We start from the raw sequence: 17,647 nt of genomic DNA, 5'->3' as shown, positions 1-17,647 counted from the left end.
CCCCAGTGGCTGAGCCAGCATCCCAGATGGCCTCGGGCTAAGTAGGGAGCTCGCTTAGGTCAGAGGGTGGGGGCTGGGGTCCCCGGGGGGCTTGGGGCAGCCACGCCAAACAAGGCAAAGAGGAGAGCATAGTATTAAACCAGGTCCCGGGGCTGAGCACCTGCCCACACCCCTACTGTGCCATCGGAAGGGCTCTGTGCCACCTGCTACCCAGCTAGTCCACCCAAGTCCTGAAGTCGACCCCCCATGGTGAGTCCTGATCCTCAGATCATCCTCAGACACTCCCGTTCCTGAGATGTTCTGAATCAGCAGGGAAAAGTCTAAAGGCCGAGTCTCTGTGTCAGCCTAGACTCTCTTTTATGTTTATTTTGTGCTCCCCAGATGTCCAAAGCTGCTCCCCCCAAAAAACCAGCGGCTGTGGCCCGGCCTCTGGGATGTACCCTGAATATCAATGACCCTCAGGTCCAGAAAGCAACCATTCGCATCCAGGCCTTTTACAGGGGCCACAGGTGAGAGAAAGCCCTGGAGCCCTCAGGAGGAAGGGAGCTGCAGAAAATGCATTCCTGCATCGGGAAGAGGTGCTGAGCACAGTGTCATGGACCCCCAGGGTCACTGGACTTAGGGGAGAGTGATTACTGAAGTGTGGAAGGGTGGGCCACAAGAGAAAATCATTTTGTCAGGGTAACAATTCAGGAGCAGCCCCCCTCCCTACTCACCCCCACGTTCTAGTGGGCCGAGGCGGTGGGCAGGAGACCGTGTGTGCGGGCGGACAGGGCTGCAGGCTGGCTGGAGCAGTGTCGTGGGAGCTCTGGGCCCTGACTCGGCTTGGGGTAGGTCCCCGAAGGAGCTGCGCGAGAACGGGCCGCAGCGAGTGCTGGAGCCGCTGAAGGCCGTGGTGCTGATCGAGGGCAGCGCAGCCAAGCTGACTTGCCACATTTCCCGGACCCATTCATCCGCCAGAGCAAGGACGGCAAGGAGCTGCGCGACGGGCCCAAGTATCCTTACGTCTTCCAGGACCCCGACGTCGTCGCACTGGTGGTGCGCGATGGCGAGCTGGCAGACCTGGGCCAGTACAGCATCAACGTAACCAACACTTTCGGCCAGTGCTCGGACTCGGCGCGCATCCTCGTGGAAGGTACGCGCGCCCCGCTGCAGTGCCACTGCGCAGAGCGGCACCACCCCACGGGGGCCCGCAGCTGGGTCCAGCCGCGCGCGTTTTCCGCTGGGCCTAGCCTAGTCCGGATGGGATGGGGGCGAGGCCAGCCCCGGGCACAGCCTGGGGCGCAGCGCCCTGCGGGCTGGGCAGTCCTTCCCTACCTCAGGATCCCCTCCCACCCAGATCGAGAAGTCCGCAGTGGGCTTCAATCACTTGATTCCAGGGCCCCAAGGTCACAGCGAGCCAGAGGCAGAGCCAGGGTTAGAGTCCTGGTCGGCTCCCAACCCAGAGCAATTTCCACTCCCCGGAGCTGTCTCCAAGGCACCGCGAGATGTGTGAACATTCCCGGGCTTTCACCTGTAGTATCTCTTTTAATGCTCCATTCAACCCTGCGAAGTGGGAGGGGCAGCTATTAGTCCCGTTATACCTGAGGAGACGAAGCCCCAGAGAGGCTACGGACTTGCCCAACGTCACCCTGCGAGTTGAAATGCATCTCGCATTTAGCTGGGGAGGCGACGTTCCAGCACCGCCGCGCCTCTAGGTCCCTCACTGGGGCGCGTTTCCTTTCCCTGCCTCTAGTCCCCGCGAAGATTCAGAAGGGACCGGATAACACTAAGGCGCGCAAAGGCACCACGGTGACGCTGACTGCGGCGATCTTGGGCGAAACTGCGCCCGACGTGGGCTGGAGCAAGGACGGGGAGGACATCGAGGAGGACGACAGGCGAGGGCGGGGACCTGCCGCAAAGGCAGGGCCTGGAGCTGGAGCCTGGGCGGGACGGGGCCCAGAAACCGGGCGGGCGTGGGACGGGGGCGGGGAACTGGGAGGCGGGAACAGAGCTGGCTAATGAGCCCGGCCCAGGGCGCAGTAAACCGAGCCGCGCCCCCCCACCCAGGGTGTTCTTCGACGTCAGCAGTACCACCACCACCCTGACCATTCACCGGGCCACGCCCAAGGACAGCGTGTACGAGGTATATGTGGAGAACAGCCTGGGCATGGACCAGAGCTTGGCATGGACGTGGCCTGAAAGGGACCCTCAGATCTTTCGCCCTGGCTCCCAGCCCGGGCGTAGATGGGATCGACAACCCTCCTTAATAAATCTTGCTTAATAAAGCTTCTCTCTCTGACCCTCCGCGTCCATTCTGTTCCTTTGCGATGCCATTTCCTCTCCTCCGCATCCACACCCACACTTACTCCAGACCCACACACCCAGGTCACAGTGTGGGGTGAGAATGTTTGCAGAGTGGCTAGTCTAGTGCTTCATTTTGCAGACAGTAAATCTGAGATAGGCTTTCCGTGACTGTCGGAAGTTCCTTCTCTTCCAGGCGGGACCGCCAGAAGAGTCTGTGACTTCGCCTTCTCTTCTCTTTTATATCTCAAGCCCCACCCTCTGGTGGCGGGGGTCTGCGCCCTGGCCCCGCCCATTTCAAGGCTGGCCACACCTCCTCTCGTCTCAAGCCCGGCTTCTGCCTGTGACCTAGTTCTCTACTTTGGCTCCTACCCCCGGGCCCATTCCCAGACAGCTCGGAGTCCTAATCTTAGGGTCCAGTCTCTGTTCCTCAGGCCCCACCCTCCTCATTTAGGCCCGCCCCTTCTATCCCTTGGCCACGCCCCCGTGTTCTCCCACCACTCTCCTCTCATAGAAGTGAGGGAAGCGCTTAAGAACTACAATTCCCGGCATACACTGCGAAGGAGTTCTCGCGAGGTGCGAGAAGACACGTGCGCGGAAGGAGCAAGCACTAGCGGAGGGCAGAGCCGGCGTAAAGGGAGCTAGTGGTAAAAGGAGTTGATGGAGGGGTGGCGAAAGGGGTAGAGGGCAGGGGACGGCCCCTAGCTAGAGGGCGGGCTCGGGGGTCTGGGTTGCCTCCCTGCACGTCCGCTCCTGTGTGGGTCCCACAGCCCCTGGCTACGCAAGGCTAAGGCTTATAAGGTAGAGTCAGTTGTGACGTTCAGAGGGTCACAAATTAATCCTCGGAATTCAGAGAGTCAGCACTTGTCAGTATTGGGACTCAGGGGGCTGGTGGGTTCAGTGTTTGGGATGCCCACGGAATCTGTGTTTTGATTCAGAGTTCATCACCGAGGGGTTAGTTTTAGGATTCAAGTTCAGCATACAGAGGATGTTTGCTAGAATTGGGGATTCATCAGATGCGGATCAGTGTCAGTTCAATACTTGGGGTTCACTCAGGATTGTAGTTAAATATCTGGGGCTCACTCAGGCTTTGAGGTTCAATATTCAGCGTTCATTTTTGGAATTCAGGGCTTAACATCTAGAGTGAGGATGCGACAATTTAGGGATCAGTGGGTTTGGAGTTTTGGGTTTTGAGATTTGGGGTCTGAAAAGGGGGCCTGTTGCTGAGTTTCTGAGTCTGTTGAATTTGTTTGTGGCCGGAGGCAAATCTGTTAGGGATCAAATTGTGGGGTGTGAGTTTCAGAATTTGGGAGGAATCGCTGGGGTCTGAAGCCTGCCTGCAGTCTGGGTTGAGATTTGAGATATGTGGGATTTGTGAGGTGTTGTGTCCAGGCAGGCACCATATTGAACTTTGGATTGACGTCCTAGGAGATGGCTAAGGGTTGCTATTTGGGGTTTGGTTGGGGTTTGAGTGGGGTCCTGGGTTGGGGTGTGAGATCTGAGCTTGACTTCTCTGTTGGGATTTGAGGTTTAGGTAGCAGGCACCATCATGCTGAAGGCTGTGATCCTGATTGGAGGCCCTCAAAAGGGTGAGACCCAGGGGAGTTCAAGGAGAGGTTGGGCTGGGGTGGTTGGTGGGGTGGGGGCAGAGGGAGGCAGGAAGCTAAAATGTGCTTCTTTTCCTCTCCCAGGGACTCGCTTCAGGCCTTTGTCTTTTGAGGTGCCCAAACCCCTATTTCCGGTGGCGGGGGTCCCTATGATCCAGCACCACATTGAGGCCTGTGCCCAGGTAACCTCATAAGCTCCCATCTCCTGCCTCACTTCCTGCTCATCTCCTTCATGCCGTATTTCCCCCTTTTCCAACCATGACCTTTTCCCACCCAGCATAACTCCAGGGACCACGGTTCACAAGTGACAGTGCAAATTTTCCCACACAGCATAACTCCAGGGACCACTATTCACAAATGACAGTGCAGATGGCGCCCCCTGGAGTTGTGCAGTGCAGCTGCCCTGCTGTCTTCCCCTAATCTCATCTCTCATCTGTGGCCTCTTCTTGCTCGGATTTCACTCCTATTTTTTTTTTTTTAATAATTTTATTTATTTATTTTTTCCCCCAAAGCCCCAGTAGATAGTTGTATGTCATAGCTGCACATCCTTCTAGTTGCTGTATGTGGGATGTGACCTCAGCATGGCCGGAGAAGCGGTGCGTCGGTGCGCACCCGGGATCTGAACCCGGGCCGCCAGCAGCGGAGCGCGCGCACTTAACCACTAAACCACGGGGCCAGCCTTTCACTCCTATTTTTAAAGCATGGAATGTGAGATTGGGCAGGAATCTTAGAGACGGTTTAAAGCTGTAGCATGGGTAGCCTTAATAATAGCAAAGCACGCAACTCATGCCCGTTTGCGATGGAGCTAATCACTTTATTGCTTCTGGTATTGGGACAGACAAGGTTTTATTTGAATCCAGTCTTTGCCTGCTGCAAGGACTTGACCAAATTTCTCACCCTTTCTGAGCCTTAGTTTCCTTATTTGTAAAGTGGGGGTGATCAGATCTACTTTGTGGGGTGGTGAAGTGTGGAGATGATGTTTGTAAAGTGCCGGGTACGATGTAGGCCTTTGATACATGGTCTGCTTACCTCAAGCTCAGATGGACAGATAATAAATATGGGGGGAAATGAATGGAGTATCCTTGAATGCAGCTTGGTGGGCAAAATCTTTCCTAGGGTGAGCCCCAATTTAGATGTGAGGTGGGGGGATGGAGGAATAGAGTAACAAAAGATGGAAAGATAGGGCCTGAGACTTCCTCGTCGTGCAGAGGAGAAGTCAGACCAGAGTGGTAGAGTGAGTGCCCAGGGCCCCACAGGTGAGACCGAAACTGTGGTCTCTGGGCTTCTGGGCCAGTACCAGGGGTTTCTCCAACATTCTATCAGATACTTTTTGTCCCAGCGTTTTCCCTTGTCCTCAGGTCCCTGGGATGCAGGAGATTCTGCTCATTGGCTTCTACCAACCCGATGAGGCCCTTACCCGGTTCCTGGAGGCTGCCCAGCAGGAGTTTAACCTTCCGGTCAGGTGTTTGTGCACATTGGCTGTGTGGGGGTGGGGAGCAGTGCCCTAGGGCTCTGAGTTCTTGAGCATGGGTTGAGTCAGCATTTGCCAGACGGCACCCTCACACACTAGAGGATTCTTATTTGGGCATCCCTGAATCACTGACTGTATCGAGTTTCTCTGTGGGCCTTGGGCAGGCGTACTTCTGGGAGCAGGAGGGGTCCAGGTGCCCAGGCTCGTGGTGTCTGTCTCCTCTGATCTCACTGAGCTGGCTCTGGGGTCCCTGGGGACAGGTATCTGCAGGAATTTGCCCCCCTGGGCACGGGGGGCGGTCTCTACCATTTCCGGGACCAGATCCTGGCTGGGGGCCCCGAGGCCTTCTTCGTGCTCAACGCAGACGTCTGCTCCGACTTCCCCTTGAGCGCCATGTTGGATGCTCACAGACGCCAGCCTCACCCTTTCTTGCTCCTTGGCACCACGGTGAGGGGGCTGGGAGGGCTGGAGGGTGTAGAGGGGGTGATCCAGAGAGGTTTCTGGAATGCAGGGTGTCAGGGAGGCAGGGGCAGCCCAGGGAGTTGCAGTGGGAACGGGCATCAGGAGAAGATGTGTCAGAAACCCTGGCAGTAACAGAGGTGGCAGGTGGTGGAGACCCCGGGCCCTTTGGCTGTTCAGAAGTGGGGAGGGGAGGGCAGCTGTCAGTGCTCACCTCTGCTGATGGCCTGTCAGTGGCAGAGCTGCGTGCCAGGTGCTGTGGGGGAGAGAAAGAAAGAAAGAAACAGACCTTGCTGCCCTGGAGCAGGGGGGTCACCGTCTCTGTGTGTCTGTCTTTCAGGCTAACAGAACACAGTCCCTCAACTACGGCTGCATTGTAGAGAATCCACAGACGCACGAGGTGAGAGCAGAGAGGAGGCTGGCCGAGTGTCTACTCATCATTGCCCCACCCTTCAGCCTCTAGAGAATGCTGGAATGCTATGGGGTGGGCCTCAGTCTCCTCAAACAGGTGGGGCATACCCTCAGTTTTTCATCTCATATCCCTTTAAGAAAGATCGACGAAGGGGTAACAGTTAATTTCCATGGGTATGGTGCTCTGATGGATGTATGCACAGAGTGCTACGGGGGTGCAAAAGGAGGCCCAACCCAGCCTTGCCTGGGTGAGGGTGGGGAGGGCTCCCTGGAGGAGGTGAGGTCTGAGCTGAGTTAAATTTGTCAAGATGAAAGAGACAGGAAGGCTTTGCAGGTAGAGGGAACGGTATGTGCAAAGGCACGGAGGCAGGAAACAGCATAGCGCCTCCAGAATTATGGAGGTGGGAGCATAATCAGCAAGGCAGAGGGTCTCTGTGAAACTCTGTCCCAGAGCCTAGCTGCCTTTCATACAGCCCTTTTATTTGTTTAAACAGCTTTAGTATTAAAAATACATATAAACATACACATACACACATATATTTTTAAGTTTGTGCTAGGCACTAGCTAAGTGTGAGAGAAACAGCCAAAAAGATGCAATCCCTGCCTCTCAAGAACCCTCAGTCTAGTGGGAGAGATAGTCAAGAGCCAACCATTGCAAATGACACAAGTGCCACGGGTGAGGTGTGGCCAGAGGATGGGTGCCCAGAGCTGAGAAGCTAACTCTGGGGCAGACGAGAGTGGACTCAGAGAGAGAATGACAATGCCAACTGGGTTCTGAAAGCTGGGTTTTCCAGGTGAAGAGACGGGGAAGGGCGTTCCAGGCACGCAGTGGCATGGCGTTGTGTCTCAGAGCGTTGGGAGGTGGGGAGGATCTGGAGGGGAGGGGCATGTAGTTCGGACTTAGCGTGAAGGTGAAGGGCAGTGGCACGATGCACTCTGCATTTTGGGAGGACCACCCTGGCAGCAGGGAGGACCTGGAGATCAGAGGGGCACAGGGGATGGTGGCAGCAGTCCCTCCTCTGCTGAACCCAGCTGCTCTGCCCTCAGGTCCTGCACTATGTGGAGAAACCCAGCACATTTGTTAGTGATGTCATCAACTGCGGCATCTATCTCTTTTCCCCGGAAGCCCTGAGGCCCCTGGGGGATGTCTTCCGGCGTAATCAGCAGGATGGGCAACTGTGAGGCGGGCCCCATGGCCCTGTAACCCCAAGCACCCCAGTCACAGACCCCCTGTCTCCGCAGGCTCCATCTCAACCTGCTCACCTTCCTCCTCCCTTCTTTCCATTTGTCGTCTGCAGCCGAGCCTCCCCGGTCCCTCCCCTTCTAACCTCATTCTGTCCCTCTTCCTTATCCATCTCAGTTCCTCCTCTCTCACCGCCTGCCCACTCCCCTTCTGGTCCATTTCTCTCAAGCTCTGAGTGTCCCAGAGATGTCTTTCAGAACAGACGGCAACGCACACACTTGGGTGCACACACATTCGGGTGCAGACATAGAGACACACACACGCACATACACGCAGGCTGAGGCACCCCTCGGAGCACAGCACCCAGAGCCTGCTTGCCATAAGCCAAAATCCCAGGGTGGTCCTCCTAGGCCTGGACCCGTTCCCTTCTGTGGATGCCCTGCCTTCACTCCCCATCCGTCTCCCCATCTCCTGTCTCATTCACTCATAGCCATCTTCTCACTTCTCCCATGTGCTTCTCTCTCCATCTCTCCTGGCCTTTCTGTCTGTTTCTGCTGAGCTGGCATCTCTACCATCTCTCTCTCCCTCTCTTTCTGTGACTGTCTCTGCCCTCACCAGCTGCCTTCCTCTGGGGTGAGTCTGCCCGTGTTTCATTCCATCCAGTGAGAGGGAGGGTGATGGAGGCAGGGTTTGGAGGAGTGGGTGGGGAGGAGAGTGTGAAAATGGGGGAAGCCAGGTCTGGCTGAACTCCTTGGACATGGGCCAGGGATGGGCAGCAGGTCTGTACCTGCAGCTCCCCTGGGACACACCTCAGCTGGGGGAGTGGGGGGTGATGTGCCAGAGCTGAAGGAGCTTCGTGGGGTGCGAGCATCCCTTCGGAGAGGATCTGACCAAACCTGGCGAGGTGGTGGGATTCCCTCCCATTCCTATCCGTGAGAGACTCTTGGCCCCCTAGACGGGCTCAGCTGGGGAACTGATGCCAGCATCCCTTCCTCCCTGGCAGGGAGGACTCTTCAGGCCTGTGGCGGGGGGCGGGTACCATCCGCCTGGAGCAGGATGTGTTCTCAGCCCTGGCTGGCCAGGGCCAGATCTACGTGTACCTCACTGACGGGATCTGGAGCCAGATCAAGTCTGCAGGGTATGGGCGGGGCCTCCGATGGGATGGTTGGGTCAACTGGGGCTTGAGACGTGGGCTCGGCTGGCCCCTGAGCCCCTACTCCACTTTGTGGCCCCCAGCTCAGCCCTCTACGCCTCCCGCCTCTATCTGGGCCAGTACCAGCTCACTCACCCAGAACGCCTGGCCAAGCACACCCCAGGGGGTCCACGGATCCGAGGTACCCACCTCCCCCAGTTCCTAACCTTTGCCCCCAACCCCAGCGCCCTCTGCCCTCAGAGCCGTGACTCCTGACCCCAGACCCAGAGGTGAACTGTCAACCCTGCCCTCCCTGGACCAGATAGGGTTTGGGCTCTTTGTCCCCTGTCCTCTCTTCTGCTTCTAGGAAACGTTTACATCCACCCAACGGCGAAGGTGGCCCCATCGGCTGTGGTAAGTGGTGGCCCAGCCCAGGGGGAGGAAGGGGGCTGTCAGGATGGGTGGGGCAGTGTGGATACTCCTGAGCTTGGAGTGCTGGTCTCTCCGCTTTGTCACAGCCTGTCCTGTGGCCTCAAGCAGTCCCTTCCCCCTTATGTGTTCTGTGAGGGGATTGGACGTGGGGTCCTCTAAGCCCCCCAGTTCTTAGAGTATGCTCCTCTCCACAGCTGGGCCCCAACGTCTCCATCGGGGAGGGGGTGACCGTGGGCGAGGGTGTGCGGCTCCGAGAGAGCATTATTCTCCATGGAGCCACGCTGCAGGTAGGCACCCAGGCACACACTGCAGGGCGTGGCGCCCCAAGAGGCTGAGGGGAGGGCTGAATCCCACAGGCTCTGCATCTGGCCCCTCTCAGCTCCTCACCTCACCCGTCCTGTTTGGCAGGAGCACACGTGTGTTCTGCACAGCATAGTGGGCTGGGGGAGCACCGTGGGGCGCTGGGCCCGTGTGGAGGGCACCCCCAATGACCCCAATCCCAACGACCCCCGAGCCCACATGGACAGTGAGAGCCTCTTCAAGGATGGGAAGCTGCTGCCTGCCATCACCATCCTGGGTATGGCTTCCCAGGGGACCTGGGTCTGTGAGAAACCTCCGGAGGTGGTGGCCATGCTCTGTGGAGAGCATTCATTCATGTGCATGCATGTGTGTGCGTGTGTTTATTCCTTTAGCAAACACTTACCAAGTGCCTGCTGTGTGCCAGGCCCTGTGTGTCACTAGGGGCCTGAGGCCAGGGCACAGATGGTCAGGGAGGGATTCCTCCCGGCTGGTGGTGGCCCCCAGCTCCTTGTCCTTCACCTCCCTCCCGTGGTCTCCCCCTGGCCCCCTCGTCCACACTGCAGGCTGCCGCGTCCGGATCCCTGCTGAGGTGCTGATCCTGAACTCAATTGTTCTGCCACACAAGGAGCTGAGCCGAAGCTTCACCAACCAGATCATCCTCTGAGGGGGGCTGCCAGAAGCCCCCCAACTCCTCCTTGTTCCTCTCGAGGCTACTGCCTGCATGGCCAGCCTCTGTCCAGAAAGGACCGGAGGAAGCCAGGCAGGATCTTCACACGCTGGGGGCAATGTGGGTGGCCGGGGGACTCCTGGCCTCCCTCTCCACTCCCTAATAAACCCGGTAAACCTTGGAGCCAGCACGGACTCCGCTTGTGCCTGGGCTGGGGGTGGAGGTGGAAGGGGGGCAGCTGAGTCAGGCCCCCCCACATTAGCATTTAAATTGGAGTCGTTGCTGCGGGCTCATGAATAATGAATCTGGAGCCCTGGTAACTCTCCCCCTCCCACTGCCTCAGCCTCCTGCGCTGCTCCGGAGGAAGGCCCTCCAGGCTCCCAGCCTGCCTGGCCCCCACCTTCACCCCTACCCCACGCTGCCTGCCCACCCGCCTCCCCATTCCTCTTCACTGGGCCTGGCTCAGGCTCCGGAGTGGAAGGATTCTGAAGGGAAGGGTGAAGGGTTTCGGTGGGGCAGTGGGGTGTAGGTGGCAGGCACAGGGACTGGGAGCCACAGGCCCGAGGTTGGATCACCCACACCCGCTCTTGGTTCCTGCCGAGCCCGTGCGGGCCTGTTTTCCGCTTTGCCAGCTCCATCTGCTCCTAGCCTGGCTTTTGGCGGGGCCTGGTGTGTCCCCTACTCCCCTGGCAAGTAGGAAGCACAGTGGGATGTGCTCTTTTCTAGAAAGGGAAGGCTTCCGCCACCTCCCACCACCCAGGCTCTGCCCTTTGGGAGGTCTCAGGCCTCCTGTCCACATTCCTGAAGCCCCAGAGAAACCCAACCATCTCCCATGGTTGCCCATGACCCCCATGTGCCCCTCTTGGTGCCCCCCCCCCCAGCTGTGGGTGCCGCGTTGAGTTGCCAGATGAGCTGGTAATGATCGTAATCTGCTAATTGAGAGGAATCTAATTACCCGAAGAGAATGGGGGGGCAGGGCGTGGGTGGGAGGGAGGAAGGGGTCCTGGCAGCAGGCAGGGGTGGCAGGCGGCAGGGTGCCGGGGCCTTGTTATCAGCACCAGGTCTGGGACGGAGCCCAGGATTTCATCACTTCTCAGCCAGGCAGTTAGGAAGATGCGCTTTCTCAGAGCTGGGCTGATGGTGACATGGGGATCGGCCAGGTGTGACCTCCCAGCCCTGAGGCCCTACAGACTATGAGAGTGGGTTTGAAATAACCCGGGGACTTAGCATCCCAACCTATAACCTGCCCTTTCTGTTTCCTCCGGTCCCTGCCTCCAGCCCAGCCCTTCTATCATCTCTGTGTGGAGTTGGGAGGCTGCTGCAGATGCCTGGGCCTGGGGTCAGCCCCCTGAGGAAGGGGCTGGGTCTCTTCCCCCGCCTCCCTCCAGTCCTGACCCTTCTGTTCCGAGTGGTTGGCAGAGGCCATGGCAGCTCCATCATAAATATGATAATTTAATTATTTTCTCAGCAAAACACCGTGAAATCCAATAAGTCTGTGTCAGGCCCTGGCCCCCAGGCCCCCCCTCCTAGGCCCAGTGGGGGTGGGGACATGGTGGGCAGAGGCACTGGAAGGGGAAAGGGTCAGTCTTGGAAGTGGGAGGGGGCTAGTGAAGCTGAGGTCTCTGTAACATGTCCCCCAGGCTGATGGAGTCCTTATTGTGTGTGTGCTCAGGCGGAGGGGGGTCTGAGAAGGAGAGAGGTGTTAATGCCCCCCACTCCTCTCCAGCCCTTGTCTGCCCTGGGAGGGACCTAGCACCCCATCCGTCTCTGAGGACACAGCTCAGGGCCCAGGGTGTGGGAGCACTTTTCTCCACCACCTCTGGGACCTCATCGGCCCTGTAGGGGTGGGGGGTCCTGGCCCCTGGAAGGGGTGGAGAGAAGGAGAACCGAGGGAGCTGGGGTGGGAAGTGGGGGATGAGCGGTGGTGGGAGGAGGGATGCGGGGGAGGGGTGTGCTCCTGCCATTAGCGCTTTTTTCGGTTTCCATAAAAAGATTATTCTGTAAAATCAGCGAGGGGGAGCGCGCTGGGGGCCAGGGAGTGAGGCGGGTCCCTGGCACCAAGCTGGATGGGGCGACAGGGGAGAAGAGCTGGGGACGGGGACTGAGCGTGGAGAGAAATTTGGATGGGCTTCAGGAGCCAGCCAGCAGAGGCCGAGCCAAGAACACAGATGGGGAGAGGCTGGCCAGGATGGGGTGGGGCGGGGGCAGGGCCCTCGTCTCCCTCCTGCCCCTTTGGCGAGGCCGCTCCGGGCCCCCGTCCCACCCCCATCTCCATCCCCTCCCCCTGGCACTTAGCAGCCATTATCGTGGGAGCAGATTGCAGCCCCCACCCTCTCTACGGGAAGCGGGCACAGCTGGGGCCCCGCCACATCTGCCGCATCAGCTCGGAGCACAGCTGGGTGTGCCCAGACCCACGCTCCCCAAAACACAAAGGGGGGGCGGGGGCCAAGGAGAGCCCAGACCCCTGAGACAGACACACTGACACCTCTGCCAGTAGACACATACTCCTCGAGGCGAAGCTACACCCACCAGCACACACGCTCCCTCGTGTGCAGAGACAGAACTGACAAACACGCTATTACTCTGCCCCGCCCGCCGCCCCCGCTCCCCTCCCCCCACCCCCTCCTTCCCTCCCCTTCCTTCCCTCCAGGCTCCCCTCCACCACCTCGGCCACCTCTGAACCGCCCGCGGCTCTCCCCTGGCGGGAGCAGGGGCCTCACCCTCCCCAAGCGCGCCCTTCTGGGAGGCTTGGAGAACAGGAGGGCAAGGGGTGGGAAGGGGCAGCCGGGTCCGAGGCATGAGCCTGGGGAAGCCACTGCCCTCCCTCCATGCCCATACCCATACCCCTCCTCACAAAGAAACCCCCTCTGCAACGCTGGTCTTTGCCACCCTGGACATGATGGGGTCTCCACCCAGAGCTGGCTGGCTGGGCACCCTGCAGCGCAGTTCCCCGGACCCTGTTCCATTGGCCACCTCTAGGAGGCGCTGTGTGCCCTCAGTCCCTAGTGGTGAGCGCAGTGGCTCGCAGAGTCGGCCCCCGCCGCTTCCCCGCCGTCGACCACAACAATCTGCCAGTACCCCATGCTCAGCAATGCACCCATCCGCTTAGCTCAGCTACCCCTGACATGCGCAGGGTATGGGGGCTCGCCAATGACGGAAAAGACCCCCTCTCCAGAAGACATGATCAAGAGTCCCTGCTTTCCTCTCTTTGCCAGGCGATGACCACCTCTTGGCCCCTGGTTAAATCCTGCCTCTTTCGCAGCCCTCGCTTCTCCTACTCATCTCCTTGGCCCTGGTGTCTTGCCCTTAGCCCTCTCCTCCCTGTCCTGTCCCCGTGTCCCACGCCGCGCCGCCGCCCCTGCCCCTCAGAGCTTTAATCCCTCCCGCTGCTGTGCCGCCTTATCTGCTCCCAGCAGCTTTCCCTGCTGCAAAGCCCTCGCCCCCTCCTTCTCTGAATCTTCTCCCCCTCCTTCCCTGGATCTCTCTACTCTCTGACCAGCCCCCCCACCAGCCTGTCTCTGCCTCTCAGGCCCTCATGATGGCTCCTGGCTGACACCAAATCTGCACCCCAATCCCCCTTGCCCTCTCTCCAGCTTCAGCTCTGAGGTTGCTGGCTGCCCACCCACTCCCACACTGGCCGCTTCCCACCCCAACCCTCCCCCGCAGGCCCCACAGACTTGGTCAGTTTCTGTCCAGCCAAGATTTTTCATCTTCCTTCTTCCTTCCCTGCCCTCCTTTTCCTCCCTCCCGTCTTCCAGCTGCCCCTTGATCTTGGACTGGGTCCCCTTCAGTCACAGTGACCCACTGCCTCTGCTTGGGCATCCCCAAAAGGGGATGGGGAGGTGTTGGTACCAGCCACAGGAGAGGGTTCAAGGCTGGGCTGGGCAGGGCTGGCCCTAGGACGGGGTTGGGGTGGGGGGGGTGCAGAGTGCTGGCGGGCAGTAGGGGCAGGGCCTGGTGGTGGGATGCTAACCCTCTCCAGCCGCCTCAGATCACGTCTGGGCCTCCCCACCCCCTTCTCTGGGACTCTCATTAACTGCTTCTCCTGCCTCGTCCGCGGCATAAATAACCCAGATAAATCAGCCGCCGTCCGCCCCCCGCCCCTCGGCCCCCGCACAGCCCGTTTGTCACCGCTGCTCGCTCACCAGCCAGGCCTGGCCCAGTCTCGGCCTCCGCCCCCCATCCTTGTCCCTTCCCTCCCACGTCTGTCCCACACTGGCTCATCCCGTGGTCTGCACCAGTGCCAGGCCTGGGACAGGTGTCTAGGCTGAGGAGGGTTGCAAGGTGTTCTCTGGAAGCAGGGGGAGGCTGGGGACTCGCTCTCTAGGAGAATGCTGTCCAGGAGTTTGGGGGGCCATGTCATTTATGCATGGGGCCACCTAGGCAGGGAGTCTGGGGCCCACATATGGTGGGTAGGGGCACATGCAACTCAGCCTGGGGTCCCTGTGTTGGGAGAAGAGGCCACCCCAAGAGCCTGGGGGCAGGAAGGACCTTGGGGGTTCCCTGGGAACCCCCAAGCTAGATCCCGGGAGGTCTCCAGGTCTGCCTCTGGGCATTTTGCCCAAATGAAACCTCCATGCCCCCTGCTCTCCCTCACCCTCTGCTCCCTAGTCCCATGCCCTGCCTCAGCAGGCTGTATATCTATATCTATCTCTCAGTCCATCCACCATTCCCTTTCTCGCTTCCAGGAAGCGGAGTTCAGCCCCTGGGGGGCTGGGGTGGGTGGAGAATTGGACTGGGAACAAATCCAGGAAATGGGGGACAAGTGGAGGGCAGGGGACACCTGGCTAGGGCTCCACAGCCCCCCTGCGCCCACACCCCCAACCCCAGAGTCCCTGAGAGCCTCACCCCCAGCCCAGGTCCTGGCTGGCCACACCTGGCCCTAATGCTCACTGCAGGGGGCAGCTGGTCCCCTGGGAGGGGTGGGGGAGGTGGGGAGGGGATAGGGGAGCTTGGGCGCAGGGCTGGGGCTGGGGGTGGGGAAGAAGCTGGGCCGGGCCCCAGGGACCAGCTGGGCAATGAGCCGGGGAAGCAGCCGGGAGGCTAAATGAGGGAGATTATCACCCAACTGCAGCCGGGCAGAGAGGGAGGCAGGCAGGGAAGCGGGGAGAGGGAGGGGAGCAGGACGGGGGCCAGAGGGGAAGGGGGTGGAGGGAGACAGAAGAGACCGGAGGAGTGGGGAGAAAGGCCAAGGGATGGACTGAAAGGATGTGGGGGGACTCCCACAGAGCATAACCCGTTTCCTGGGGGTCTAGGAGACTGGAGGATGGGGACTGGGGACAATTGGAGACAGCTGGCCGTGGGGCAGTGTGGGGGGTGCGTGCAGCTCACTGCTGTTCCACTTTCCAGTGGACTGGAATTTCCCTCTCCCCGCTGCTTCCCCCATACCCAGTTACCACCCAACTTCATTCCTTCTAGAGCTCGAAGGGTTCCTGTCACGCCCTTGGGAGGAAACAGGATGCGCTTTGGCCTCACCTATGATGGGGGAGTAGGATCCCGTGATCTTAATGGATGGCAGGGCAGTTTAGGGACATGCACTGAGCCCAGGGTGGCAAGGAGTGCTGGGGAGAGCTTGGGGGACACCTCCCCGCTCTCTTGGCAGAGCCCCAGACTGAAGTAACCTTAAAAAAGCAATTAAATCACCTTTTAAAAAAATACCCAGTAAAGGAAAATCAATACTAGGAGAAAGGGGAAGAGAGAGGCTGGGGGGAGGACAAGGAGGTGGGGAGAGAGTGCTGGAAGGGTCTGGGAGTCTAGCAGGGAGGGGGCTGCCTGGGCAGGGGCCAGAGAGAGGGGGACTGTCTGTGGTCACTTGGAGACTCGCAGGGCTAATTCAGCAGCTGCTTGCAGTGCCAACCCCACTCTCCCCCCTGGAACGCTGTCCGACGCAGCCCTTGACTGCAGGGGTCTTATCTTTCCAGTTTGGGGAGCCGGCTTCTGGGCAAGCCCAGCCCAGCTGAGGGGCCCCTGAGGAAGCCACTTGGATGAGGGGCTGGGGACCAGCCCGGCAGGGTGCCACACATGGCCAGGGGTGTGTGTGGGTGGGCTCCATGCTGGGGTGACCTGTGACTGACGGGGGCCTGACCCGGCCTTATAGCCAAGGGTGGGCAGAGCGGCTCCCTGCACCCCCAGGGGAACCGTCCCTGGGCCCCTCCTCCTGGGCCAGGCGGGGGCTGCGACCTGCGGGGCAGGCCTGATGCAGGGAGGGGCTGGCCACTGGGTAGCGGGTGGACCTCAGGCTCTAATCCCCAGCAGCTGCCGTTTCCCTCAGATCGATTCCCTCCTCACTTTTTTTTCAGCTGCTGGTTCCGTGGCTCGGATCGATGGAGCCGCCTCCCCGCCCCTCTGAGCTTCCTCTCCCAGCTGCTCATTAGCGCCCCAATTAATCAGCCCCCCCTTTCCCCTGGGGGACAAGTGCTTCCTTCCCCGTGAGGGCTCACGCTCTCAAATGGCCCCCAGAGCAGTCTGCTCACTGTGACCACCCCCACCCTGGGGGCACCGAGACATCTCCTCCTGGCCTGCCAACAGGGGCCCGGTCCCTGCCTGTGCTAACAGTCTGCATGCCTGCTTCCCTTCCGCAAGACCGCAGCCACCCCAGGGGTCCCCTGCCCCGCTCTGCTGGGGGTCCCCTGCATGTTTCCTTAGGATAGCCCTCCCTCCCATTCAAGCCCAGCACATCTCCACTCTCTCTGATGTCCCCACTTGGGCTCTTCCTCTCCCTCCATTCCACATCCTGTCCCCCACATCATTACCTCCTCTCTGCTCACCCAACACCTCCCCCCACCCCCAGCCTGGCTGTGGCAAGAGATTGGGGGAAGCAAAGTGGCCACAGATGTGCCAGTCAGCCAGGGTGCGCTGTGTCTCAGACACATGAGCGACTGAGTTTGGGGGTGGGGGCAAACTGGGGGAGGGGGTGGCCAGTGTCCCAGAGGGGGCAGGGGTATGGTGGGTGTTGAAGTCAGGAGCAAAGCTCCAGGGAAGCCGAGAATCTTGGTGGAGTCACTGCCGTCCCCTTGTCTGTCTCGCCTGCCCTCCTCTGCCCTTCCCTCCCTCATTCAAACAAGTGGCTCTCCCAAGGAGTTTCTGGAAGCCGCTGTGAGTGGGGTAGGTGGTGGCTGGGTACTGGAGTCAGGAGTCAGGGAGCCCAGGAGGTGGGGGATGGAGTTGGCTGCCCCTTCCTGGGGCGTGGTCCAGAAAAGTGGCAGAATGAGCTGAGGACTCTGGGTGCAGCGCTCTTTCCTGGGTGGCCTGGGAGTGGGGCCATTTGGGGACCCCATGAGTGGCTAGGGTGTAGCCAGAGTTTGGGGGGCAGCCCAACGAGGTCTCAGGCGGGGACCAGGGATCCCTGTCCCGAGCTGGGGGCTGCCCCCTCCCCTGGCCTGGCTCCTGTCGCTGTGCTGCCGCTGAAACGCTGTTGACATGTCCTGAATTATTAAGCACGGGGTGGGCTCCGGAGCACATGCTGAGAGGAGCGGCTGGGGCTGCGTGGCGTGGCGGAGCAGCGCTCGCTCCCTCGCTCACTCGCTCTCTCGCAGGGACACACGCAGGGGCTGACAGCTGTGCTGGTGCTGATAAGGGAAGCCACAAGGAGACGATCGAGGAGAGAGACAAGCGCAGCAGAGGCAGCAGCGGCAGAGGCAGCACCAGGGCTGCGGAGCCGCTGGGAGTGGGAGTGACTCCCCCACCTCGGGCCCCCACCCTG

The 17,647-nt window shown here is 60.0% G+C and overlaps 2 protein-coding genes across 2 annotated transcripts; both read left to right on the top strand.

Moving 5' to 3' along the window:
• Positions 1-381: 381 nt before the first annotated feature.
• On the top strand, positions 382-2,504 carry SPEGNB (SPEG neighbor). Its single transcript, XM_087424509.1, is given in 6 exon segments — positions 382-509; positions 835-932; positions 935-1,135; positions 1,736-1,877; positions 2,050-2,172; positions 2,480-2,504. Coding segments are annotated over 6 exon segments (717 nt in total).
• Positions 2,505-2,944: 440 nt separating this feature from the next.
• Positions 2,945-10,128, top strand: GMPPA (GDP-mannose pyrophosphorylase A). The gene is made up of 13 exons (XM_087424777.1): positions 2,945-3,084; positions 3,812-3,872; positions 3,975-4,072; positions 5,249-5,352; positions 5,622-5,808; positions 6,161-6,220; positions 7,279-7,409; positions 8,418-8,552; positions 8,651-8,748; positions 8,914-8,960; positions 9,173-9,265; positions 9,387-9,555; positions 9,842-10,128. Exons 2-13 carry the CDS (start codon positions 3,833-3,835, stop codon positions 9,940-9,942), a joined length of 1,263 nt encoding a protein of 420 aa, XP_087280903.1. The 5' UTR covers positions 2,945-3,084; positions 3,812-3,832; the 3' UTR covers positions 9,943-10,128.
• Positions 10,129-17,647: the final 7,519 nt, after the last annotated feature.

Source organism: Ceratotherium simum, chromosome 37 (assembly GCF_057802395.1).
Source record: "Ceratotherium simum simum isolate JZ-2026a chromosome 37, ASM5780239v1, whole genome shotgun sequence".
NCBI lineage: Eukaryota > Metazoa > Chordata > Mammalia > Perissodactyla > Rhinocerotidae > Ceratotherium > Ceratotherium simum.
Note: the sequence above shows the minus strand (reverse complement) of the source record. Positions and strands in the feature narration are given on the sequence as shown.

Bases quoted from the DNA above. Each gene is read 5' to 3' on its own strand.
- GMPPA (XM_087424777.1), top strand. From the start codon at position 3,833: ATGCTGAAGGCTGTGATCCTGATTGGAGGCCCTCAAAAGG. The intron at 5,809-6,160 runs GTGAGGGGGCTG...TCTGTCTTTCAG, and splicing joins TCTTGCTCCTTGGCACCACG to GCTAACAGAACACAGTCCCT. The intron at 9,266-9,386 runs GTAGGCACCCAG...CCTGTTTGGCAG, and splicing joins TCCATGGAGCCACGCTGCAG to GAGCACACGTGTGTTCTGCA.